Here is a 26,254-nt window from a genome sequence, read left to right as displayed (position 1 = left end):
AAGTGAGTTCTGAGACAGCCAGGGCTACACACAGAGAAACCCTGTCTTGAAAAACAAAAGCAAACAAACAAGCAGACAAAAATTAGACTTCTTTTATGTGTACAAGTGCCTTGCCTATATGCATTTGTGTGCCACATGCCTGCCTGGCACCTGCAGAGATCAGAAGAGGGAACAGGCGGCCTGGAACCGCAGGTCCAGATGGTTATAAATCACCGTGTGGGTAGTGGGAACTGAACCTGGATCCTCTGCAAGTACAGTAAGTGCACTTAATCTTTTTGTTTTTATTGAGACAGGGTTTCTCCATGCAATAGCCCTGACTGCCCTGGACTGCCTTTGTAGGCCAGGCTGGCCTTGAACTCACAGAGAGCCACCTACCTCTGCTTCTAGAGTGCAGGGATTAAAGGCATGCACCACCACTCCCAGTTAGTGCACTTAATCTTATTTTTTTGTTTTGTTTTGGTTCGTTTTTTGAGACAGGGTTTCTCTGTGTAGCCTTGGCTGTCCTGGACTCCCTTTGTAGACCAGGCTGGCCTCGAACTCACATCGATCTGCCTGCCTCTGCCTCCTGAGTGCTGGGATTAAAGGCGTGCGCCACCACGCCCGGCATAGTACACTTAATCTTTAAGCCATCTCTCCAGTTGCTCTTTCAGGGTTTTGTTTGCTTTGTTTTTTGAGACAAGGTCTCACCATGTAACCCAAGCTGTCATCAGATTTGTTGAATAACCAAGGCACTGCCTGGAAGGCCCCAGCCCCGCTGCCTTACCTTCCTGAAGGCTGAAAGCAGAGGTGCACTGCTAAGCTCAGCTTCTTGCTTTTTTCTGTAAAACTGGGAGGCCTGCAGGGTCTCGCACACATGCAAGTGCTCTACCACTGAGCCATGTCCCCAGCCCTAGACTGCTTCTTTTTGTTTTCTAATGTGTATGTGTGTTTTGCCTGCATGTAAGCTTGTGTATCACATGTGTGTCTGGTGTCCACGGAGAGCAGAAGACAGAGCTGCATCCCCTGCGACAGGAATTACATACAGATGGTTGTAAGCCACTGAGTGGGTGCTGGGAATCAAACCCAGCCAGTGCTCGTAACTACTGAGCCATCTCTCCAGCTCCTCTTTCTAATTTGTATTTATGAGTGTATGAGTGTGTGTGTGTGTGTGTGTGTGTGTGCGCGCGCGCGCGCCTGTCCGGGCACCATTTGCATGCAAGTGTCCACTGAGGCCAGAAGAGGACACTGGGTACCCTAGAACTGCAGCTGCAGACAGTTGTGATGTAGGTGCTGGGAACTGAACCTGGAATCCTCCATCTCTCTTTGTTTTTGGTGGCGGGGGGGGGGGGGGGCGCGGAGGGGACAGGGACAGGGGACATGGGACAGGAACTCACTATGTAGCCCAGACTGGCTTCGGACTCACAAAGATCTGCCTGCTTCTGCCTCTCAAGTGCTGGGATTAAAGGTGTGCCACCAGGACAAGCCTTTTTTCTTTTATTGAGAAAGGGTTCTGTATAAAATGCAAGCTGGCCTCAAACCCACGATCCTGCTGTCTTGCCTTCCCTGCTGGCTTGCCTTCCCAAGTGCTGGAGTTACAGGTTTGCAAAACGTCTTTCTTTGCTACTGTCTCCGTGTGTGTGCGTGTGCATGCGTGCATGTGTGTGTGTGTGTGTATGTCAGAGCTCAGCTTGCAGGAGTTGGCTCTCTTCCTCCACCATGTGGCTCCTGGGGATTTAAGCTCAGGTTGCCAGGTTTAGCAGCAAGCTCCTTTACCATCTTGCCTCATCTTTTTATAGTTTCCTTCTACAGGGAAGGAACATGGGAAGAACGCATACACTTCAGAATCCCGCAGCGCCTTAATTTGTATAGTGCTTTGCAAAAGGGAATTTACATGGGCCATCCTATTCTCCTGCCAACATTATAGGTGTGAATTATTACACCCACTTGATAGATAAACAAATTGGGAGTCACAGAGGCAAAGGACACCTAACATGAGTGCCATAGGGTCTTGAGACTAAGGCCCCAGCCTGATGTCTCCCACATGGGGATATGGCAGGCCCTTGCTTTACTCTGCAGTTCTAGTGGGAAGATGTCTGGCTAACGTGAGTGAGCCCCATCTATACTACACAGGGGCTCCCCCATGTGACAGTCCTGATGTGCCTCGGCCCAGGAGACCTTCCCCTCCCTTCATCCACAGGGAGGTGAAGGCAGAGACCAAGCAACCCGGTTCAAGGAATGGCCCCAAGGAACTGTTCTCTTGGATCAGACAGATAACCATCGTGGCATCCCGTTTTACCGAAGGTAGACCGAGGTGGGCTACTGCAGAAAGCCAAAAGTTGATGTTGTCTGTGTGCCGGAAATGCAAGCCAGTCGCCTGAAAGGGAGGAGAGAGAGAATATTTCTCTGGTTCTCAGGGCTCCCCCCTATGGGCAGAGGCCAGATGCCAGCTTAAACTCTCTTGGGGGAAGATGGTAGGAGAAGCCAAAGGGCCCCATCCTGCGAATCCCCTGCCCCACGGGACAGAAAAACGGCTGAAGCCACCGGGAATGGGTGGGTCACCCTGCTGGACAGTGAAAGGAAGGCCACAGGGGAGGGCAGTGCAGCACGGCTTCCGGGCTGACATAGGACAAGAGGCTCGGGCTGGCTAGAGCACAGAGAAGGTTCTTTAGGTGGCAAAGCCCATGAGCCATGGAGTGTGCACTGTGACTAAAAATCTCCAGGCCATTCGCCCTTGGGGCATCTTAAGGCCCATGCAGAGGTACCTCTTGCTTGTTAGGAGAGCACCCACCTGTCAGACACTAATGAATACATACTGTCCCAGTACAATTATTTGTAACCTTTTCATCTTCAAAAGGGATCGTATATGGAGTTTTTGTTTTGTTTTTCAAGATAGGGTTTCTCTGTGTAGCTTTGGCTGTCCTGAAACTCACTCTGTAGACCAGGCTGGCCTCGAACTCACAGCGATCCGCCTGCCTCTGCCTCCCGAGTGCTGGGATTAAAGGTGTGCGCCACCACAACCCAGCTCATATATGGTCACCACAGCCTCATAGCTGTGAGAAGGGGCCTCCTGGAAAGCAGAGATGGCAGGGGGCTTAATTACACTGTCCCCACCTGGTACCGCAGCTGTTCCAAGTCATAGATTTTCTTCAGGGGGACCACAGAGGGCGCGAAACAGTGGCCCAGCTTGGCCAGTAGCACTCCATTCCGGAGGCTCTCCTCCAGCTCCACTGGGGATGGAAGCTCCTCCTTCAAGCACACCTCCATCCAGCTGTGAACAGGAGAGCTCCGCTTACCCACTGGCAAGGCCGCACAGGCCCTGCTACCTGTAGGACCCGCCCATCCCTCCAGAGACCTGACACACCTTCCTTCCCCACCCAAAATTCCCCTCTTCCTATTGCCTTGCTGTACCCCACCTTCCCCCAAGCTGCCACAGAAGCCTAAACAAGCCAACCCTTTGCCTCACTCACCCTAGAAAGTTTCCCTGAGTAGCTCTCATACCTGCTTGCTGCCATCTTTGTTTGGTTTTGGGTTTTTTTTTGTTGTTTGTTTTGTTTGTTTGTTTGTTTGAGACAAGGTTTCTCTGCATAGCCTTGGCTGTTCTGGACTCACTTTGTAGACCAGGCTGGCCTTGAACTCACAGCGATCGGCCTGCCTCTGCCTCCTAAATTCTGGCATTAAAAGTGCACCACCACGCCCAGCCTCCTGCCCATCTTTAAGGAGGTGTAGCCAGACTCTTACTCTGCTGTGGGAGGTAACCTCTCACCCTGTCTGGCTACACACCTGACTCAAACCAAGTGGAGCCTGCCACTTCCCTCGGTCTGTAAGGTTCCGAAACCTTAGGTACAGAAAGCTCACATCTGCCGGGATGAGCCCCATCACTCACAACTAACTCAGTTCTGAGGATAATGAGGGTATTAAGGGCCCTGTGGCTGATGGAAGAGGGACAAGGAACAGAAAAGCACAGCTCTTAGACTCGGAGGCCCACTTTCCAACGCATGTCCCTCAATTCACTTCTGACTCATTTGCATTCTGCCAAAAAACAAAACAAAACAAAACACAAAACACAAAAACCTGGTTACATCACTGGTACTGCCAGCTTCAGCGGACAGCTGCCAGGCTCAGTGAGCTAGTGATTCTGAGCACACTTGACTGACTATAAATGCATTTTACTGCTGGTGGCCATACAAGGCAAGCAGAGTGACTCCTTAGGTAGAGTCTACAGATGCTGAGGTCTACAGACAGTATGTTTCCAAAGAGAGCCGGGCATACCTTGCTCCATGCCTCTCGCGTTAGACACCTCATGTCCTGTCTGCTCCCTTCTACCTTGCTTTTGGAAAATCTTAAAATAAGAGATGGGGGCTGGGGAGATGGCTCCAAGATAGGAGTACTGACTGCTCTTCCAGAGCACCTGGGTCTGATTCCAGCACCCACGTGAGCTTATAACCATCTGTAACTAGTTCCAGGGCATCTGACACCCTCTTCTGGCTAAATTAAATGTTTCTAAAGGAAAGAAAAAGGGACCGGGGAAATGGCTCAGCAGGTCAGAGTGCTTGCTGCACAGGCACAACGGCCTGAGTTCAAACCCCCTGCACCCACACAAAACCACAAATCCCCAGGCATGGCCACAAACACCTGTAACCCCACCAGCCTAGCTCTTGGCTCAGTCACAGACCTTGTCTAAAGGAAATGAGGTGTCTTCTATGGAACCTGAAGTTAATCAAGACTTTGCTTTGTAAACAGGGTTTCTCTGTGTAGCCCTGGCTGTCCTGGACTCACTCTGTAGACCAGGCTGGCCTCGAACTCAGAGATCCACCGGCCCCTGCCACCTAATCAAAGCTGCTAATGAAGCCTTTAAGAGCCAACAATTGGCTGGGGAGTGGTGGAGGTGGTGGTGATGGCGGTGATGCACGCCTTTCATCCCAGCACTTGGGAGGCAGAGGCAGGCAGATCTCCGTGAGTTCAAGGCCAGGCTGAGCTACAGAGCGAGTTCCAGGACAGCCAGAGCTGTTACACAGAGAAACTCTGCCTCAAAAAACAAAAACAAAACAACAACAAAAGAGCCAACATTAATTTTTAGAAAACATAGGGCTTGGGAGCACAAACTGAATGATATAGGAAGCAAATGAAGCCAGGATGTCAGAAAAAGTGATCCAGTCTCCTAAAAAGGTCAGAGACGGACGGACACACAGAGAGGGGGGGGGAAGTGCTCCTGTTTAAAGAAGGCCTAAAAGAGCCAGGCAGGGGTAGCATACCCCTTTAATCCCAGCACTCGGGAGGCAGAGGCAGGTGTATCTCTGTGAGTTCGAGACTAGCCTGGTCTACAAAGTGAGTCCAGGACGGCCAAGGCTACACAGAGAAACCCTATCTCGAAAAACCAAACAAAAAACAAAGAAGGCATAAAAGGTAAGTGTCACATGTAAGCTCTTATAGTCCCTTTTTGGGGAACAGTGGGGAGAAAGAGATTTCAAGACGAGGTTTCTCTGCGTTGCCCTGGCTGTCCTGGAACTCGCCCTGTAGACCTCATTGGCCTTAAACTCATAGAGATCCACCTGCCTCTGCCTCCTGATTAAAGGTGTGCACCACTACCATCTGGCTAGATTTTGTTTGTTTGTTTTTTTCAAGACAGGGTTTCTCTGTGTAGTCCTGGCTGTCCTGGACTCACTTTGTAGACCAGGCTGGCTTCAAACAGAGTGATCCTCCTGCCTCTGACTCCTGAAGTGCTGGGATTACTGGCATGAGCCACTGTGCCCAGCTTAGATTTTTCTTTCTTTCTTTTTTTTTTTTTTTTACTTTTTTTCTCCTTTATTAATTTATTCTTGTTACATCTCAATGGTTATCCCATCCCTTGTATCCTCCCATTCTTCCCTCCCTCCCATTTTCCCCTTATTTCTTTCTTTTTTTTTTTAAAAAAAATTTATTTTTAATGTATACAATGTTCTACCTGTATATGTGCCCGCCCGCCAGAAGAGGGCACCAGATCCCAGTATAGATGGCTGTGAGCCACCATGTGGTTGCTGGGAATTGAACTCAGGACCTCTGGAAGAGAAGCCGGTGCTCTTAACCTCTGAGCCATCTCTCCAGCCCTAGGTTTTTCTTTTTGAGTAAACAGATTTACTTCTTTTTAGTTAAAAATTTCCACTGTACATATTCATTGTCATATAAAGGCAGATTTTTCTTTTTAGACAGTAAGTGAAACCGGAAACTGGAAACTGGCCTAGTTCCTGATTTCCCAACAATTCACAGATCGTTTAGTTGGGTGTGGTAGGTAAACAGACACCCAAAGCTGTAGAGCCACCTATTGAAGGATCCAGGAAGGGATCTCATGGTTGGGATTTGCCTTAGGAAACAGAAGATGTGCAAAAGAAAAGAAAAGAAAAGATGTTATTTTTTTGTTTTGTTTTTTGAGATAGGGTTTCACTGTCCTGGAACTCACAGAGATCTGCCTGCCTCTTCCTCCTGAGTGCTGGGATTAAAGGTGTGGCCCATCATGCCCAGCTTTGGCCTTGAACATTTTTTCCCTCTGACCTCCTAAGCAACTCGATTGGTTACAGGTGTGTGCGTCTTGCCTAGCTTAAGAGAGCTAGTTTAACTTGCCCTTCCTCGCAGCACAGCCCCTTGTTTGTTGGCATTTCCTGTGGGAACAGGTGCCTGGAACAGGAGAGGAAGGAAAAGCGGGCCCTGAGGAGCCCATCTTTCTGGACCCTGCTTACCGCTTGGCTTCCTCCAGCCGGCACAGGTACTGATAGGCCACATTCTGTCGTCTCTGCTCGTCCATCTCCTCAGCTGTGAGGCGTTCATCTACAGTGTGAGGAGAGAGAGGGAAGGAACGCAGCGTTAGCTGGGGAATCGCAGCACCCGCGCCGCCGGGCAGCTCACAGCTACCCGTAAGCAACCAGCTTCAGGGGAACCAGTGCACTCTTCTGGCTTCTGTGGCCACCCTTACACACACGGTGTATAGACACAGACACAGACACATGCACATAAATAAAAATAAATCTTAAAACAAACAAACAAACAAAAACTAGAGCCAGGCACAGCGGTGTGAGCCTTTAATCCCAGCAGTCTGCAACGCAGACCTCGGTGAGGGGCCTCAGGTTCGAAGCGGCCCCTCCAGGGCACAGAAGCACTCACTCTCCGTCATGTCCCAGTTCTTTTTCCCTGTGTACCCATGATCAGAGAGCATCCTTCTTTGCCAGAGACATTTCCTTCTCTCCTCTGCAGCCATCTTCCCATTCTTCTCATTCTCAAGCCTCACGAACCGCTTCGGTACCACCAGCGGCACTATCCAGAGCCTTCCTCAGCTGGGAGTGCAGCCTCCCCCGGTACTTACTCATCACCAAGTGCTAACTGCTCAAAGATGTGCCGCCACAGCTGCTCCCTTAGAAGCATGGCCGACCCGATTAACACAGTCATTCATTCACGAAATACCTTCATGTAGGGCCCTGGGCTAGGGAACCTCTACTCTTAAAATAGAAGCCAGGCGTGATGGCGCACGCCTTTAATCCCAGAGCTGGGCATGCTGATCAAGGTCAGCCTACAGAATGAGTTCTGGGAAGCTAGATTTACATAGAGAGACCCTGTCTTAAAAAAGAAAAAAGGCTGGAGAGATGGCTCAGTAGTTAAAAGAGCGCCACCTGCTCTTCCAAAGGTCCTGAGTTCAATCCCCAGCAACCACACGGAGGCTCACAACCAACTGTGATCTGATGGCCTCTGGACTAATGGTGTCCGTGCAGGCAGAACACTGTATACATAATAATAAATAAATAAACCTTTAAAAAAAAACCCAAACATACAAAGATGGGTGCTGGAGAGATGGCTCACCACTTAAGACCACTGACTACTCTTCCATACGACTTGGGTTCAATTCTCCACACCTGTGTGGTGTTTCACACCTGTTTGTAACTCCAGCTCTGGGACCTAATGCTCTCTTCTGGCTTCCACTGGCCCCAGACATGCATGCAATACAAAAGACATGCATGCAGGCAAAACAGCATACATATTGAGAGGGTTGGGGGACACAGAGACTACTGTCTGTTGGGGGTTGGCCTTGCAGGCTGTGTGTTCAGATGCTGATTTCTGTGCCCAGAGACCACGTTACAGTAATGTGCCATCATTACTGAAGAATCCTCTGCATCAATGTTATGTAAAGAATGCTCCCCAATTTCCTCTGATTGGCTAATAAAAAGCTGAACAGCCAATGACTGGGCAGAGGAGACAGGAAGACTAGACTTCCAATCCCAGGGATGGAGAGAAAGAGAGAGGAGGGAAGGAAGAAGAGGGAGGGAGGGGGAAGGAGAGAGGAAGAGAGGAAGGGAGAAAGAGGGAGGGAAAGAGAGAGAGAAGGTGCCATGAGGACAGAGCAGAAGCAGGCACATGGCTGGGAGTAGCCACATTAGCATAATGGGTCAGACTAGAGGAATGCCCTCTGAGTATCTGCCCAGTTATGGAGCTTAAAACCTGTTGAATAGCCAGGTGTGGTGGCACACACCTCTAATCCCAGCACTCAGGGATGCAGAGGCAGGTGGACCTCAGTGAGTTCAAGGCTAGCCTGGTCTACAAAGCGAGTCCAGACAGCCAAGGCTACAAAGAGAAACCCTGTCTCGAAAAACCAAACAAACAAAACACAAAAAACACATTGAATAAGTCGAATAGGTCTTTGTCCCAATTATTTAGGAGCTAGGGCAGGTGTTAAAAAAGGGCCCTATAGCCGGGCGGTGGTGGCGCATGCCTTTAATCCCAGCACTTGGGAGGCAGAGGCAGGTGAATCTCTATGAGTTCAAGGCCAGCCTGGTCTACAAAGCGAATCCAGGACAGTCAAAGCTACACAGAGAAGCTGTATCTTGAAAAACAAAACAAAACAAACAAACAAACAAAAAAGCCCCTACTAATACCATAATTCAACACTTATTAGGAGAGAAAAACATGTAAGTGAACAACTCCAACCCAAAGTGAAGGGGATAACTATAGGCCATGAATAAGACCTCAGGATGAGCAGAGGAAGAGGAAGAAAGCTGTTCTATGTGACCGGCAGGGGATGACAAGCAAGGGTGAAGCAGGGACAGGTGGCCCAACAGAGGGATCCACACTGCACACTCTCAATTAAATGGACAAGGAGAATTTTAAAAGATCCCACAGGTATCACCATTATCTTTTCTTTCCCCCCTGTAGCTCACCTACCGAGGAAAGTAATCTTCAAGTTAGAATTGTAGACAGCTCCCTGACCTCCAAACTCAAGTACAGGGAACACCTTAAAGGAGACAGCATTCCTAGTCGGCCTTAGCCAGTCTTTACACCTCTCCGTCTCTCTCTCTTTTTCATGGGAAACACGATATAAAATTAAGCACAGGACGAGGGAAGGCTGTGTGTGGGCACTACAAACAAATAAGCTCAGGGGACATGCGAGAGACATCGTGGTCGATTTGTCTTTGACCTCAGGCACTACAGACATTTTTATGTTTTATCCCGTTTCCTCATCTTGTATACACTGTGGTATGACTTCAGGACGGGCTGGGCTTATTTGAATTGGCAGTTATTAAAGCTCAAACCCACAGACACACTTCCAAACACAGATTTGAAAGTGCCGGCCAACGACAGAAAATCCGCGGGTTCTCCTGAGGGAGTGTCCAAGGAACAAGAGTTGGTTGTTCAAGTGTGGAAAATAGACCGGTAAGTGAGTGACATCACCTCAGAGTTATGAGCTAGGGACTCAGGGAGATCGAATGGGCGGGGCCTTGAGCAAGCTCCAGCGCACCACCCACCCACCCACCCCAACCAAACCAAACCCCAAAACGACCACCGCAAAATGGTTTTCCTGGAACTAGCTTTCCTTTATGAGATGGGTGGACACAGATTTTGCTCTGTGTGTCCTAGCGGAGAAAGCGGGTTCTGTTTTTCATTCAGCCGATCAGGTGGAATGCCTTCAGCCAGCCCCTTCCCACGAACCCGAGTTTCTCTCTAAGGCAGCAGCAGAGTGTCAGGTAGCCCAGGCTATCCTCTGTGTACTATGTAGCTAAGAATGAACTTGAACTCTTGACCTCCGGCCTTCACTTCCTAACTGCTGTAATTATGGAGTGCGAGCCACCAAGCCCGCCCTCCAGGCTCTGCATTTTAAATAAGTGGCCAGGTGATTAGGCGACACGCAGTTTGTCTCAACGCGGAATCCCATCCTGTGGCACCCTTTGGCAAGTACGGTCACTGCTGGATTTTAAGAGGCCATCTAGATCATCTGCATTCCCCGACCCTGGGGCCCCAAAACCTGGGAATAAGGGAGCGCGCCCTTTGACGCTTCTGCAGCCCGATTATCCTGCGTACATTTCAGCCCATTCCTCAGTAAGCCCTGCTGGGGCAGCCACTCCGGCGAAGGCTAAGCCCCGCCAGTAGCACCCACTCCACCCTCAGATCCTTCCCGCACTCACAGGCTGTCCGAGCCCGGCCTGTCCCACACGGCTCCATGTTCCTTCTCCTGCCAATTTTGAATCTCCCGCCGCTGGGACACCACCCGTCACTACAGTCACACCGGAACGGGACGCTTCCGGTCGCGCTGCTGGGCATTCTGGGCTTTGTAGTTCCTCTTACAGGTGGCAATTCCTTTGGTTGCCCTTTCTCCAAGTCCCGGTTGCTCAGCTGGCTTTTTCAAATAGTCCTTGCCGCTGCCCTTTCTTTCGTTAATCTATTCCACTTCCTATAGAATTCCTGGGACTGCCCATGTGCTACACGGAACTAGGTGACAAATACGGGGATATACCCGTTCTAGATTAGTGCTGTTATGGCATTAAGAGATAGATACAAAGTCAAAAAGCTTGCAAGTCAGTGCTGCACAGACGGGGAGATCCACTACAGCGGAGAGCAGAGACCTTCCTAGTGGAGGTTTCGCTGATCTTAAGACAGGAAAGAAAAATAGACCTTATTAAAAGGACATGGGAAGGGAATGGGGCCTCTCACCATGATCAACAGTTAAGACCATTTGGCTACTCTTTCAGAGAATCTGGGTTCAATTCCCAGCATCCACATGACAGCCCATGCTTCTCTGGAACTCCAGCTCCAGGGGAACCTGACATTCTTGCAGAAACATGCATGCAGGCAAAACACCAATGCACATGAAATAAGAATCCCGAGTGCTGAGATTAAAGGCATGTACCACCATGCCCGGCCCAAATAAATTATTAAAAAAATAATAACTTTACCAGGCGTGGTGGTGCTCCCTTTCAATCCCAGGGGGAGGCAGAGGCAGGCAGATCTCTGTGAGTTCAAGGCCAGCCTAGCCTACAGAGTGAGTTCTAGAACATCTAGTGTTACACAGAGAAACTCTGCCTCAAAAAACAAACAAGATCCTTTTTGCCTGGCGTGGTGGCGCACGCCTTTAATCCCAGCACTTGGGAGGCAGAGGCAGGTGGATCTCTGTGAGTTCGAGGCCAGCCTGGTCTACAAAGCGAGTCCAGGGCAGCCAAGGCTACACAGAGAAACCCTGTCTCAAAAAGCAAAACAAAAACAAAACAAAACAAACAGAAGGGGGGCTAGAGAGATGGCTCAGAAGTTAAGAGCATTGTCTGTTCTTCCAAAGGTCCTGAGTTCAGTTCCCAGCAACCACTTGGTGGCTCACAGCCATCTATAACAAGATTTGGTGCCCTCTTCTGGCGTGCAGGTGCACAGGCAGAGCACTGTATGTATAATAAATACATATTAAAACAAAACTTCCTGCACAATTAACAAAATTGACGTGCTGATTGCCTACAGAGACAATAGTCTTTAAATAAGAATGATACAATATGAGGAATGAACACGATCACAACACACTGTATACATATATGAAATTGCCAAAAGAAAGGAAAAAGAGCTCTCTACTCTCTCTTCTTACTCTTTCTGTCTCTGTCTCGGTCTCGGTCTCTGCCTCTGTCTGTCTGTCTGTCTCTCTCTCTCTGGGGTACCCCTGCCCCTTTTCCTTCTCTCCCCCTTCCTTCTCTCCCCGTGCTCATTTAATAAACTCCTCTACAACATTTTTTTAAAAAGAAAGAAATTTCTAAAAATGAATAAATTTGTCTATGACAAAAAAAGAAAGAAAAAAGAAAAGAAAAACATTCAAATTACAATGGACAGAGCTGGGTGTGGTGGCGCATGCCTTTAATCCCAGCACTCGAGAGGCAGAAGCAGGCGGATGTCTGTGAGTTCAAGGCCAGCCTGGTCTACAAAGTGAGTCCAAACAGCCAAGACTACACAGAGAAACCCTGTCTTGAAAAGCCAAAAACAAACAAACAACCCCCCCCAAAAAAACCAACATAACAAATTAAGACTTAAGACTTAAGTGTATGTGGATCTCCCAGTCTGACCTTACTCCCCCTTTTCCAGATATGAACCTTTGATGTGGAATGAAGTGTTCCACTTTTTTTTTTCAAGACAGGGTTTCTCTGTGTAGTCCTGGCTGTCCTGGAACTCACTTTGTACACCAGGCTGGCCTCGAACTCACAATGATCCGCCTGCCTCTGCCTCCCGAGTGCTGGGATTACAGGCGTGTGCCACCACACCCAGCTTGATTTGTTCTATCTTGAAGTCCGTTTTGTCAGACAGTGGGATGGTGAGCCCTGACTGCTTCCTGGTTCCACTTGGTTGGAACCAGGTTCCACTTGGTTTCTGCCCATCCTTCTACTCTAAGGTGGTGCCTGTCCTTAAAGTAGGATGTGTTTCTTGGCAGCAACAGATAGATGGATTTTATTTCTTGATCATCAGTTCAGTCAGTCTGCGTCTTCTGATTGGGAAACTGAGGCCACTGATATTTAAAGTTATTGTTGAAATATACATGTCAATTGTGATCATCATGTTGTAGATTTTTGGTGCTGCTTGTATTCTCAGCGATATTCTGTGTTTTAGTAATTACGGAAGGAGTTGCCAAGGTGTGGTGGACACGACAGGGAAAGGAATTGGATACTGGTTTAGAGATGACAGCATTACTGGGAGGGAGCTCAGGATGGTGCCTAAGAACACTTTCAGCCTGATTACCCCCCTTAAGGGAAGCCTGATCCGTATGGGACCATTTGGGCCTAGCTGGCCTGGTTAGGCTACACTAGCACCTCAGGCCAGAGCAGAAGCTCTAGCCTGTCTGGAACACAGAGATGGCACCGATACAGGTACCAGGCCTGCAGCAAAGCCTGCGAGAGCGACTGTGGTCAGCACATCAACTTCAGGAGTCTGTGTCTGGCGATAGCCTTTCTACTTTCAGGTGCAGCCACTGATGGGTTGGTGGGCTGGTGAGTTAGTGAACCCTGTCCTCCCATCAGACAGAACCTGGAGGTTACAGAGTCCGGGACGAGGAGGCTCCTCTGCTCTCCAGGCCTCTGCCTACCATCATCTCCTGTCCCATTACCAACTGTACAACTGCCACATAGTGCACTTTATGTATGCTTGGGAGTATGCACATATGTATGCATGTATGTATGCATGCAGGGCAGTGTGTGTGCACATTGAAAAGGTCCACATCTGGGATAGTCTATGCTTTGTTAAAGCTTGTGGTCACTTTGTAACAGATGGAAGAAACTCTTTGGCCTGTCCCCTCTTCTTTGAAAGGGGAGAGACTGAGCAAGGCATGGTGGCACATCTCTGTAATGCCAGTATTGAGGATGCTAAGGAAAGAAGATTCACCTACCTTAAAATTAAATTAAATTAGCCAGACATGGTGGCACACGCCTTTAAAACCAGCACTCGGGAGGCAGAGGCAGGCAGATTGCTGTGAGTTCCGTGGTCTACAAAGCAAGTCCAGGACAGCCAAGGCTACTCAGAGAAACCCTGTCTCAAAAAACCAAAAAAAAAAAAAAAAAAAAAAAAAAAAGAGGATGGAAGGAGTAGATGATCTTTGTATGACTATAAGTGATCAATAGTCCCATGATGCTTTGCTATATTACTTGAAGGAACTCGAGGGCGTGTCTGTAGGGGTGAAGAGGCTGACTAGGAAGGGGAATAGGCCTCAGGTGGCTGTGTCTGAGCACTGTGAGGGTTCTGCACCAAGATAGGCCACCATAGCTGTCACTCAAATGATTACCTGGGAGTAGAGGGTGGTGCCCAGGTGTCTGGTAACACAGGTCTGAGCTAAAAGCTAGTAAGAAGTAACTGAAGCCAGAAGAGCCATTCCAGAAAAGCATTCTCTGTGGAGAAAAAAATAAAACCAGTACAGAGGTAAGAAGTCCTGTGGTGCGGTCCCCAAGACTGTGCGGGAACAGCCGGGAATGCCTCAAGGTTAGAACCCTATGAAGTTAAGATTCCATGTATTTATAGAAGCATTTCTCCTTCATTTTCCCTCCTTCTTTCCCCCTTCTCGTCTTCCCTTTCTCCTTCCCTCCCTTTCTCCACCACTAAGCTAAATCCCCAACCCCAGAACAAATTTCTTTGAAAAGAGGCATCCCTTCTGAAAAAGAGAAAAAGGAAGAAGAGAAGGAGGAAGAAGAGAGAGGGTGTGTGTGTGGCTTTTCTGCTCTTTTCTATTTCCTGGGAGGTGAGGGGGTCCAGGCTGTGCCTTCCCAGGAGAAAGACCCCTACAGGAAAGGTGCTGACGAGAAGAATGTGTCTGAAATTAAGAGATGTCTGAGGACCAGAGCAGGAACCAACCCACTGACAGGAAGTAGAGGAGATGGGAGGAAGGGCATAGTAAACACAGACAGGCCCTCTCCTGGACACCGGCTTCCTTATCCTGTTCAGCTTTGAGCAGCCAGGGCTAGGACAGCTCCTGGCACACACTGGAGCGCTGAATTCCCACTGGTTTATAAAGCAGCACCACCCAGACCACAAGAGGGCGGCCGTATGCAGAGATGCTGTGTGTGAGAGGTGAGAGGGTAGCCCTGCGTGTGCTGTTTGGTTTTCGTGTGTTGTGAGAGTCTTTATATGTAGTCCTGGCTGTCCTGGAACTCATTCTGTAGACCAGGCTGGCCTCAAATCTCAGAGATCCGCCTGCCTCTGCCTCCCAAGTGCTGGGATTAAAGGCGTGCGCCACCACAAGTGCCTGCAGAAGCCAGAAAGGGAAGGGAAGTCATAGAAATGACTGAACTTAGTAAACTTTTAAAGATAGATTCAATATTTTTAAGCACATTTTTTTTGTTTTTTGGTTGTGTGTGTGTGTGTGTGTGTGTGTGTGTGTGTGTGTGTGTGTGTGTGTACCAGATGCTTTGGATTCCTTGGAGTTGGAGTTACAGATGGTTATGAGAGCTGTCTGACCTAGGAGTTCAACTAAATTCAGGTCCTTTGGAAAAAGCAGTAAGTGCTCTTAACTGCTGAACTTTCCTAGAAGATTTAATTGCCTTCAACTCATTCCCAGGCTAGTGGAAGACAAGAAAGTCAGCCTTTCTAACCCTATGTGATCAACGCAGCCGGTGGTACAGGTCAGTGGCAGAGTGCTTGCCTTGAGTGCTGGCTTCGAGCCCCAGGACTGGGGCTGGGGCTGGGGGCTGGGGGAGAACTTAGGGAGAAAAATCCAAGGAAATTACAGAAGCTTGGCAGGGACTTTTTGGTTGGTTGGTTATTTTGTAACATGGGGTATGGAATTCACAGAAGTCAGCTTTCAGAAAGTTACTTGGTCTGAGTGCTGACAAAGACCTAGGAAGAGTTCTAAGAAAGAGTTGGAGTCAAAATGCTGCCCAGTGGGATACAGGAAGCAAGGTGAGAGGTCAGAGGAAAATCCTTGGTCCCAGGAGATCTGAGGTACAGTCAAATTTCCCTTGAGGGATCCTGCTGGAGGGGGGGGGGCGAGCTAAAGCTGGCATGCCGACCCCCTCTGTTCCCTGGTGTCAACCTTGACTCTTCTTCCCCTGCCCCTGAGGAAGAGCCATTAGAAGCTTGAACCTGTGCCCAAACTTTCAAACTGCAGGAAGAAAAAGGAGAAAAGAAAGTGGCTACAACAAGAAGCCAAGATCCAGACGCTCACAAGGGCTGGCCACAGGGCCCTGCAGGCTGCTCAGATGCAGGAGGCCTTGGGCAGATTCCAGAAGGCTTTCTTGCTAGCCTCCAAGACCCCATCAACCAGAGGTACCCCTGTTCTTCAGGCCTGTGCCTTCAACCTAGGGGCTGCCTATGTGGAGACAGGGGACCCAGCCACAGGTCTTGAGCTACTTCTGAGAGCCCATCATGAAGGGAAGTCCGAAGGCTGGTGTCATGGTGGCCAGTGTTTCAATGTGGCTCTGGCCTATCATGCTCTTGGTGACCTGACTCAAGCTTTAGCCTGGTACCGCAGGGCTCTGGGCTGTCACCAGCCACAGGGTGACCGTGGAGAAACACAGGCAAAAATAGGAGCCTGCTACCAAGCCTTGGGATGGCCTAAGCAAGCGGCCTCCAGTTTCCAGGAAGCGAGCCAGGCCTACGCCCATGCAGGCCAGCTCTGGGATGCAGCCCTGGCCCAGGTGGCTGCAGTGAGGTGTATGTTGAGCAGCGGGCAGCATGGACTGAGTGACGTGCTGCAGGCTCTGGAGGAGAGCCGTAAGCTTGCTGATGCTGACCGGAGCGATGACCGGGGACTCCTGGGTGAGCCTCAGTAAAGATGGTGTGGGATCTGAGGAGGTGCTGAGCCTAAGCCTGGTGGTGCTCTGAGTGCTGGGAGGGGGTGGGGAAGCTGGAGGAGTGGGTGAGGGGCTGTACCTGTACAGCCTTAGCTATGGCTCATCTGACTATCGGCGGCTTTGGCTGTACTCTCCAGGGCCACTGTACAACGATCTAGGCATGGGTTACTTCCAACTCCAACTGTTCCCTCTGGCAGTAGAGGCCTTCCTGCAAGCCCTATCCCTGTGTGGACAGCCAGCAGAGCAGGCAACAGTGCTTCAAAACCTTGGAATGACCCATAATGTCCTTGGCAACTATCAGGAAGCCCAGGAATTTCACCAGAAGGCCGCCAGTCTGCATGGTGGGTGCCAGGGGCTGGGGAATGGGGCCAAGACTAAAGGATTAAGAAGAGGTTTCAGGGGGCTGGAGAGACGGCTCAGAGGTTAAGAGCACTGACTGCTCTTCCAGAGGTCCTGAGTTCAATTCCCAGCAACCACATGATGGTTCACAACCATCTATAATGAGATCTGGTGCCCTCTTCTGGACTGCAGGTGTATATGCAAGCAGAACACTGTATACACAATAATAAATAAATCTTAGAAAAAAAAGATGAGCATGTCTATATCTATCTATCTATCTATCTATCTATCTATCTAGAGTGTTTGCCTAGCACACAGCCCAGCACCACATAAACCAAGTGTAGCAGCGGTGGCCAGCTGTAACCTCAGTACCTCAGTAGGTAGAGGCAATCAGCTTAAAGTTATCCTTGGCTACATATCAAACCCCAGGCCAGCCTCGGTTAAATGGTAACCTGTCATAAAAGAAAAAGAATTGAACGTTTTCAATAAACCTGGTGGCGCACCAGGGTCTGGGAGCTGGGAGGGGACCAGGGAGCCTGGAGGAGTGGGTCAGGAGCTGACTGCACAGCTGTACCCAGCAGTCCCGGTGGGTGGGTTCAGAGGCCGGAAGTGCTGCCCCGAATCCCCTTCAGAAGCAAACCGGTTGCTTTTCATCTCATGTGTGAGTTTCCATTTCCACACATTAAAAAAATGGGACTATGCGGGGCTGGCGGGGTGAGGGCTCAGCTTGTAAAGGGTACTTGTTGCCAAGTTCACGCCCCAGAACCCACGTGGATGAAGGTCAGCAACTATTCCTACCAGTTGTCCTGACTTCCACCTGTGCACACCCACACACCCACAGGAATAAATGTGAAAAAAAAATTAAAACAGCAGAGAGCTGGGGGCTGTGGCTCTGTGGTAAAGCACTTGCCCGGCACACACGGGCCATAGATTCCATTTCCGGCACTGCAAAAACAAACAAGCAAAAAATAAAACATAGCGTCCACATCACATAAGTGGGGCTGTAGCTGTGACAAGGTTGCCTAGCCCTAAATAGGGTATTCAAAGTATGGCGGCATACGCCTTTGACCCAGCACTCTAGAGGCAGCGGCAGAGCTGTGAATTCCACCAGCCCGGCCCTACGTAATGCAAATGTTTTGCCTCAATCTATTAACGTAACCTTGACTGACTTAGTTGGCTTCAACTGCCTAGGGAGGCATTTGGGGTATAACAAGACCTGGACAGCTTAGGCCTGTGGGGGTCACCTAGATGCGCTGAGACACACTGGACTCCTGGGACCCTCCCTTGCTGGGGGGCAGGGTCTCAAATGCTACCATGTCCCTATTTGAATGGATGTGTTCTGATTTCAGGCTCTGTGGGCCAGCGGTGGGAGCAAGGACAGAGCTTTCTCGGCCTGGCGTTCTCACTGAGTCAGCGGGGGAACCACAGGGCTGCCTGGGACAGCTATTTGCATGCCCTGCAGGCTGCCCAAGACACTGGTAAGAATAAGGGGGATAGCTTGGAACTCAGGGAGTAGCACCCAAAGAGTGAGGGTGCACACTGCTACAAGGGTCTGTGGAACAGGCAATGTGAAATCTTTTACACTGTCTTCCTTAGGAGATGTGAAGGGACAGTGGCAGGCCTATGAGGGCCTTGGGGCAGCTGCAGCCAGACTGGGGCAACATGACCAGGCCTTGAAATACTATAAGGAAGCGCTGGCTCTGTGTCAGGTGAGACCCTCCACGATGGCCTCTGACCTAGAGAGAGAGGCAGTCTGCCCCCCAGTTCTGGGGTTGGTGGCATGGCGGCAGGACGCAAGGGGCAGAGTCAGAGTTCGTTCTGTCCGCGGGCTGAATCCATCTTCAGCTTCATCCACTGTCCGCTTCTCCCAGCAGGAACCAGCTTCCGTACGAGAGCGGCTTGTGGCCAAGCTGGCAGACGCTCTGCGGACCTGCTTGGCCCAGGAGAGGCTAGCCCAGGCTCCTATCTCGGTAGTATGACACCTGAGACCAGGAGGTGGGAGTGAGGGGGGGCGGGGCGAGTTGCCCAGAAAGGATGTTCTCAGGGATGCTAAGTTTAACTGCTCCTGTGTTCATCTGCCCCTGGGCTTGCATGAGGGATGTATGTAGATCAGGTTGCGGGGGGCAGGAGAGGGTCCTGGAGGTGGGCGAAGATTGTGGCATACTTTCTGCACAAGGGTTGTCTCAGGACTGGCAAAGTGGTAACAAGTCCCCGTTGGGTTAAGGCCCAGGAAGGCAGTTAGCCATCTGTGTGAAGATTTGGGAGGCTGTTGTTGGGTGCAATTCTCTAAATGACCACAGGATGGGGGTGTTGCTCCAAGAAAGCCCCAGGAGCCGACTGGTTTGGCAGGGCTTCTCCGGGTCCCCTTAGACTCTGCCTCCAGCTCATTTTGCTTCCCCAGTCTCTCTCCACAGGCTTCCCCCAAATGCTTTCCTCCATAAGAAACTTTCCCTCACCCCAAGAATTGAAATTTATGCTTTGTTATAGAGATTTAATGGATTGAGTGCCCTCTTGTTTTAAGGCCCACGGCACTATAAAATCTTCAAGCACAGTTGAATTCACCTGAAGCAGTGGGTGTAGTTCAGTTGTAGAATGCTTGCCCAGCATGTGTGAGGCCCTAGGTTCAGTTACCATACAGGGGGTCGGAGAGGGGTCCTGGACCCCTGGACAGGCAGAGGCTTAAATTAAAAGTCAAAAGCCTTAGGCTCCAGCCAAGGTCTTCAACCAACTCTGACAGTTCAAGGAGGCTCTAGGCATGACAGAGTAATGGTCAGCTTGGGTGTATAAGTCTGATTTCTTTATTTTATTATTATTTTTCCGAGACAGGGTTTCCCTGTGTAGCCTTGGCTGTCCTGGACTCACTTGGTAGACCAGGCTGGCCTCGAACTCATAGTGATCCACCTGCCTCTGCCTCCCAAGTGCTGGGATTAATGGTGTGTGCCACCACCGCCCAATATAAGCCTGATTTCTAATGTAAGATTTATTAGGTAAACTTTTATAGAGCAGAGGGCCTCACTTCAGAATTTGATTCTTAGAACGCCCCTGCGCTGTCTCCAGCAAGTAAGTCTGTGCAGGATACTGTGGCTCCGGAGGCAGCTGGAAGGACAGTGATAGTCAGGTGGCCATTTCCCCCCCCATGCCATGCTCTGTACTTCCCCATGCCCAGCCCTCTGCTCCTGGAAGGCTGCAGACTTCATGGAAGGCCTCCGTGGTGGCAAGGACCTCAGCCAGGGTACAACGCAGTGCAGAAGGTACCGGGGACAGGTGAGTCAAGTGGGCCCGAGTAAGAAGAGAGTACGCTGGCCACTGGGGTGGGGAGCTGGCCACTGGGGTGGGGAGCTGGCCACTGGGGTAGGGAGCTGGCCACTGGGGCGGGGAGCTGGCCACTGGGGTGGGGAGCTGGCCACTGGGGCGGGGAGCTGGCCACTGGGGTGGGGAGCTGGCCACTGGGGTGGGGAGCTGGCCACTGCGATGGGGAGCTGGCCACTGGGGTGGGGAGCTGGCCACTGGGGTGGGGAGCTGGCCACTGGGGTGGGGAGCTGGCCACTGGGGTGGGGAGCTGGCCACTGGGGTGGGGAGCTGGCCACTGGGGTGGGGAGCTGGCCACTGGGGTAGGGAGCTGGCCACTGGGGTAGGGAGCTGGCCACTGGGGTGGGGAGCTGGCCACTGGGGTAGGGAGCTGGCCACTGGGGTAGGGAGCTGGCCACTGGGGTGGGGAGCTGGCCAGGGGTGAGTAGCTGGCCAGGGGTGGGGAGCTGGCCAGGGGTGGGGAGCTGGCCAGGGGTGGGGAGCTGGCCAGGGGTGGGGAGCTGGCCATGGGTGAGTAGCTGGCCAGGGGTGGGGAGCTGGCCAGGGGTGGGGAGCTGGCCACTGGGGTGGGGAGCTGGCCACTGGGGTGGGGAGCTGGCCAGGGGTGGGGAGCTGGCCACTGGGGTGGGGAGCTGGCCACTGGGGTGGGGAGCTGGCCACTGGGGTGGGGAGCTGGCCAGGGGCGGGGAGCTGGCCAGGGGCAGGGAGCTGGCCACTGGGGTGTTCCACAGCCTGGCCACATGCAGTTCCCTGTCTCTGAAAACATTTCAGCAGGTGGGAGGATGAAGTGCCGGAAGAGGGCGGTAAGAAGAGAGAGATGGAGGGGTTGGCGAACATCACCACCGTGTTGGGACCACAGAGACAGGACCGTGAGTGGATAGAGGAGTGGGAGAGGGAGAACTAGGCCCCACACCTGCAGTCGGAACTCCCACCTCACTTTCCTGGTCCTCCCACCTGGGCCTGCCACCCACCCCTGGCTCCCCAGGTGACCAAGCCTTGCCTGCAGCAGCCTTCCCACATTTCTGCTTCTTTCTTGAGGGCCTGGCCTGTGTCCTCTGAGCCCTTCCCAGATGTGTGTGTGCTCCCTCCTGTTGCCTGCCTTTCACTTCCTGTCACCTTAAACTTTGCATCTTAGAGCACAGGGTTTGTGGAGAGCCTGCTCCATGTCATGTAGGGTGTTAGGACTTATTTTTTTGTTTGTTTGTTTGGTTTGGCTTTTCCAAGACAGAGTTTCTCTGTGGAGCCTTGGCTGTCGTGGACTCACTTTATAGGCCAGGCTGGCCTCGAACTCACAGAGATTCACCTGCCTCTCCTCCCAAATGCTGGGATTAAAGGCATGAGCCACCACACCCGATTTAGGCCTTCTTAGGTGTGCCTCAAAGCTCTCAAGCTCAGGCAGCCAAAGAGCTTGCTATTTGGTCATCTGGCTTGAATTAGTGATGTGTTATCAGTATGCTTCCTTCTATGCACAGGGAATCATCCTACTGTCACTAAGTGGCTGTGTTTACCAAGCACCTGGCTTGTACAAGGCATCCTCCATGAAGTGGCCAATACAGGCCTAGATATCCACCCCACTGTCCCCACCCCTGCTTCCTCCTCCTCATTGCGTTGCCTGGTTATGAAGAGGCCTGTGATGAATGTATCCAACCCTCTCCACCCAGGCTTAGGAGCCACAGCTCATCTTCTGTCTAGAGGTCCAAGTCCCAATGGAGTGAAGCACCCAGTCATCGCGGCACCCAACAAGCTCCAAGTCAAGCGGTAGGTCCTAGAGGTGGGGTAGAGGCCTGGAGGATGGACTGCCCAAGTGGAAGAGGTAGCTTGTGATTTTTAACTGAGCATGACCACTGTTGGGTTGAGGGAAGGAAGGATCTCGTGCTTGGCAGTGTCCCTGGCTCCCACATGGCCTGCCTGCTGGCTTGTGAAAAGCGGAGCCCTAAAGAAAATAGGGATGAAAACCTCAACCTGGGAGGCAGCCTCCTGAGTTTCTCCAGTGGCCAAGGGTGGGCCCCTCTGCCTCCTTTAGGTCATCCGGATGGACCAAAGAAGGCCTCAGCAGGAGCCCCCAGAGGACACGCACCCCATCTGGTTTCTGCACAGTCATGTGACCTGTACCAGCTGCCACAGCCCATGCCTCTACAAGAGCTTCCCAATATACACATTAGGGGCTTTGGGGAGGAGCCTCTTTAGCTGGGTATAGACTTGATGTTCCTGAGCAGCCAGGCCAAGGGTTCCACTGGCTTGGTGTTGGGAGTCTCTTTGCTCCTCTTTGGGAGGCTTTAACTGAATAGACAAAACTGGAAAGTGGATAGTGAACACTGATGCTTGCTTTTCTGGATTAGGATGTCAAGATGCCTAAGGTTTTTGGCCAGGTCTGTGCCATGGACCGTCTCAGTCGGGTATAGGTCCTTGGGACCGGGAGATCTCGAAGCATCGGTGTACAAGGATTTGGCAAAATGACAAACCCACGAGAGAGTTTAGATCTGAGCATATTTTGCAGGCAAGCAGTCTAGATTTTTATACACATTTTTTTTTTAAACAGGGAGTGATTTTGTGGCTGCATTTTCCCATGGAGTAGATTCAAGGGAGTCAGTGAAGCCATCAGGCACACACAGTACAAAGTACAGAATGCAAAGTAATAGTGTTGTCATTTTTGAATTACTGACTTGAAATGAAACAATACAGGGTACAAAATACACAATAAAGATGTCATCACTCTTAAGTTATTGGCTTGGTATCAATATGCATGTGCCCTCTTTGTCAAGGGTCAGTGTTCTCTCATTAACGGAACTTATGCCCAACACCTGTGTGGCAAGACAGGTTTTTCTTAGTTATCCTTTCTAATATCTGAGCACCACTATCTGGAGCTTTCTGAAACACTTTATTTCTTTTTAAATCATAATATAAATTATTAGCTAATAATTCATTCTTAGCCATGTTTGTTTTTTGTTTTTTGTTTTTTGTTTTTTGTTTTTGGGTTTTGTTTTGTTTTGGTTTGGTTTGGTTTTTTTTTTTTTTTTTTTGGTTTTTGAGACAGAGTTTCTCTGTGTAGCCTTGACTGTCCTGGACTCACTCTGTAGACCAGGCTGGTCTCGAACTCACAGCGATCCGCTTGCATCTGCCTCCGGAGTGCTGGGATTAAAGGTGTGTGCCACCACGCCCGGCTCAGCCATGTTTGTTTTAATAAGTGGAGAAGACCAGCAGAGCTTGGTGGTGAACTCCGGGGCCTAAATGGACCCTGACCGCAGTCCCATGTTAGGGCGTTTCATAGCAATGTCATGTTTGAAAAGTCCTGCTATGAGAGTAAGGTTGGAAGAAAGAATAGAGACAGAATATGCCAACACAAGGAGAAAAAGGAAGGCTGCAGTCAATTACTCCTGGCAGGAGCATCAGGCCCATTCCAGGATGCCCTCCCGGGGCAGGGGTCATCACCTCAGGTGGTACAACAGCATTTGTCACACAGACTCCACCAGAGGGGTCGTGACAGGTCTGAAAATCACTTCCTAGCCCAGATGACTTTGGGACCATTGACCTTATTCCTGGCCCCCTCTCCATGTGGTAGACAGGAATGCCATACAACAAAAGACATGAAAAAGCAGACACTCCAAGGATTGTCCCCCATGGGACACCTGAGGTCACAGCAACCATAATGATCCATAATGATATTATGACTTTTTTTTTTTTTTTGAGCACTTACAGGGATTTCCTCACAGGAGTGCATGAGGAAAAGAGAGGGCTGGCCATGGTGGCAGAGGCCACCACTCAGAAGGAGGCAGGAAGAACAACGCTTCTAGGACAGCCTGGGCTACATAGCAAGGCTTTTTCTCAAACAACAATAACAACTAGGGAGGCTGAGGCTGGCAGATCTCTGTGAGTTTGAGGCTAGCCTGGTCTACATAGCAAATTCAGGACAGCCAGGGATATATAGTGAGATGCTATCTCAAAAAACAATAAACCGGGCATGGTGGCACACACCTTTAATCCCAGCACTTCGGAGGCAGAGGTAGGCAGATTGCTGTGAGTTCAAGGCCAGCCTGGTCTACAGAGTGAGCCCAGGACAGTCAAGGCTACATAGAGAAACCCTGTCTTAAAAAAACAAAACAACCCCCCCCAAACAAAACAAAACAGAGTACACTATGAAACCAGATGCAGTGGCACACACCTGTAATCCCAACACTCGGGGGAGGCAGACAAAGGCAGATCTCTATGAGTTCAAGGCCAGCCTGGTTTACAAATTGAATCCAGAACAGCCAAGGGTACACAGAAGAACACTGTGTTGGGGGCAGAAAGTACACTCTGAAGCCAGGCATAGCAGTGCATTCCTTTAATCTCAGCACTTGGGAGACAGAGCCAAGCAGATCTCTGTGAGTTTGGGACCAACCTGGTATATACAGTGAGACCGTCAGAGCTCATAGTAAGACCCTGTCTCAAAAACAAACAAAATATAAAAACACTCCCCCCTCCCAAAGAGTACACTATGGCAGTAAATATTTATCTTAAGTGGTCAAGATTTAACTACATGGTCATTCTTACCACCTGGAGGGAGACTAGAAAAAGCAGGGCTTCACTGTACAGCCCCACAAAGAGATGAAAACCAGGATCTGGTAGCAAAAGCCCCTGGGTTTTGAGGGGGCAAAGGGCAGTGCCCGCCACACAAGAATGTTGATATATGTAGTCAGGCCCCTACCCACCCTCCACCGCCTTACCCACCTACCAGACTGAATATTCTTATCTGTGCTAGGCTAAAATATATATGGGTTTGGCAGAATTAACATGGAGTATAATGAAAAACTCTGAGGCTCAGCAGGGACTCAATCCATGTGACTCTCCATTTGGATTTGAAACCATTCCCTAAGGAAACCCCAAAGGCTACATGGCAGAAACAAAAGGTATTGGCACTCAGAGGTAGCCTTCATGAAACATCTCTCATTAGCTGTCTCAGGAGTTCTGTGGGTGGGTGGGAGATATATATATCCTGCTCATCAGAATGAAATCAGAAAGAGTAAGCCCTTATTTACACATTTCTGCAACTGGTGAATACAGAATACGTTTTACACGCAGGCTATAGGTCGGTCTGCTGAGATCCAGCTGCACTAACCATCACCATCACTGGGCAGGTCATGTTTTCTTACCCTTGAAATGGGAATAATGGTGTTTCTGTGAAATGAGGTGGTTCATGTTAGCACCTCGCACGCGTAAGGGTTCAACATATTATCTATGTCATATAAACATGTCTCACAGTGTGTTTTAGAAACGGACCTTCAGAATCACTAAGCTTAAATAAAGCCAGCCATAGTGGCCTAGACCCGGAATCTCAGCAGGAGGACCAGGAATTTAAGGCCATCTTTGGCATCATACATTCAAGGGCAGCCTAGGCCACAAGAGACTGTTTGTAGCCCCAGGGGATCTGACACCTCTGGCTCCAGTGGGCACCTGAGCTCATGTGAACACACCCACACTCAGAAGCAAAACCAGATGGCTTTTGTTTGTTTGTTTGTTTTTGTTTTTTCGAAACAGGGTCTCTCTGTGTAGTCCTGTCTGTGCTGAAGTCGCTTTGTAAACCAGATGACTTAGAGAGAGAGAGAGAGAGAGAGAGACAGACAGACAGACAGACAGACAGACAGACAGACAGACAGACCGACCAAATTTTTTTTCTCTGGAAAATCTTTAAGGAGTCTAAAGTGAAGCCACTCATATGCTAGTGGAATCAGAAAATAAAGCTAGTGAGGTCCTGGATAGACCTTGGAGCTTTTCCAGTCACTATCATAGCCTTGCAAAGTCTATTTCCTACATCAAATAAGTAAAGTACACATGGCAGAGGCCACAAGACGACTCGGAGGGCAAGGGCACTGGCTGCCAAGGCCGCCCACATACTGTCCTCTGACCTCAACTTGTGCATTAGGGCACGTGCAGGCCTCCTCACCCCACCCCGACACTTCTAAATGTTTTTAAAAAACAGGCCTAGAGGGAGATCAAAGATATTCCCTAGAAGAGATGATAATTCATATAATTAAAAAAGAGCTGCGCATGATGGTACATGAGTGCAATCCCACTTCCAAGGAAGGAAGCTAAAGGCAATTAGAAGTGCTTCGAGTTCGAGGCCA

The 26,254-nt window shown here is 50.2% G+C and overlaps 2 protein-coding genes across 3 annotated transcripts in view; one reads left to right on the top strand and one right to left on the bottom strand.

Moving 5' to 3' along the window:
- Positions 1-10,488, bottom strand: part of IQGAP3 (IQ motif containing GTPase activating protein 3) — a 48,778-nt gene extending 38,290 nt beyond the window's left edge. The window contains exons 1-4 of one of the 2 annotated variants that reach the window (XM_084769863.1): positions 10,395-10,488; positions 6,690-6,777; positions 3,091-3,247; positions 2,276-2,353 (exon numbers count right to left, since the gene is read on the bottom strand). In XM_084769863.1, coding sequence (XP_084625989.1) covers positions 2,276-2,353; positions 3,091-3,247; positions 6,690-6,777; positions 10,395-10,431 — 360 coding nt within the window. In that variant the 5' untranslated portion in view covers positions 10,432-10,488. Of the gene's footprint in view, positions 1-2,275; positions 2,354-3,090; positions 3,248-6,689; positions 6,778-7,309; positions 7,419-10,394 lie in introns of those variants that run through there. The other variant, XM_084769864.1, reaches the window with a different exon arrangement.
- Positions 10,489-14,128: 3,640 nt separating this feature from the next.
- TTC24 (tetratricopeptide repeat domain 24) lies at positions 14,129-21,057 on the top strand (the record flags this gene model as incomplete). The annotated part of the gene is made up of 10 exons (XM_084768449.1): positions 14,129-14,199; positions 15,272-15,335; positions 15,505-15,612; positions 15,821-16,470; positions 16,643-16,846; positions 18,194-18,322; positions 18,441-18,553; positions 18,716-18,814; positions 20,011-20,108; positions 20,928-21,057. The coding sequence occupies exons 3-10, from the start codon at positions 15,584-15,586 to the stop codon at positions 21,055-21,057; spliced, it is 1,452 nt and encodes a 483-aa protein (XP_084624575.1). The 5' UTR covers positions 14,129-14,199; positions 15,272-15,335; positions 15,505-15,583.
- Between the last annotated feature and the right edge of the window lie 5,197 nt (positions 21,058-26,254).

The sequence above is a fragment of the Acomys minous genome, assembly GCF_964271855.1.
Source record: "Acomys minous genome assembly, chromosome: 19".
Lineage (NCBI taxonomy): Eukaryota > Metazoa > Chordata > Mammalia > Rodentia > Muridae > Acomys > Acomys minous.
Note: the sequence above shows the minus strand (reverse complement) of the source record. Positions and strands in the feature narration are given on the sequence as shown.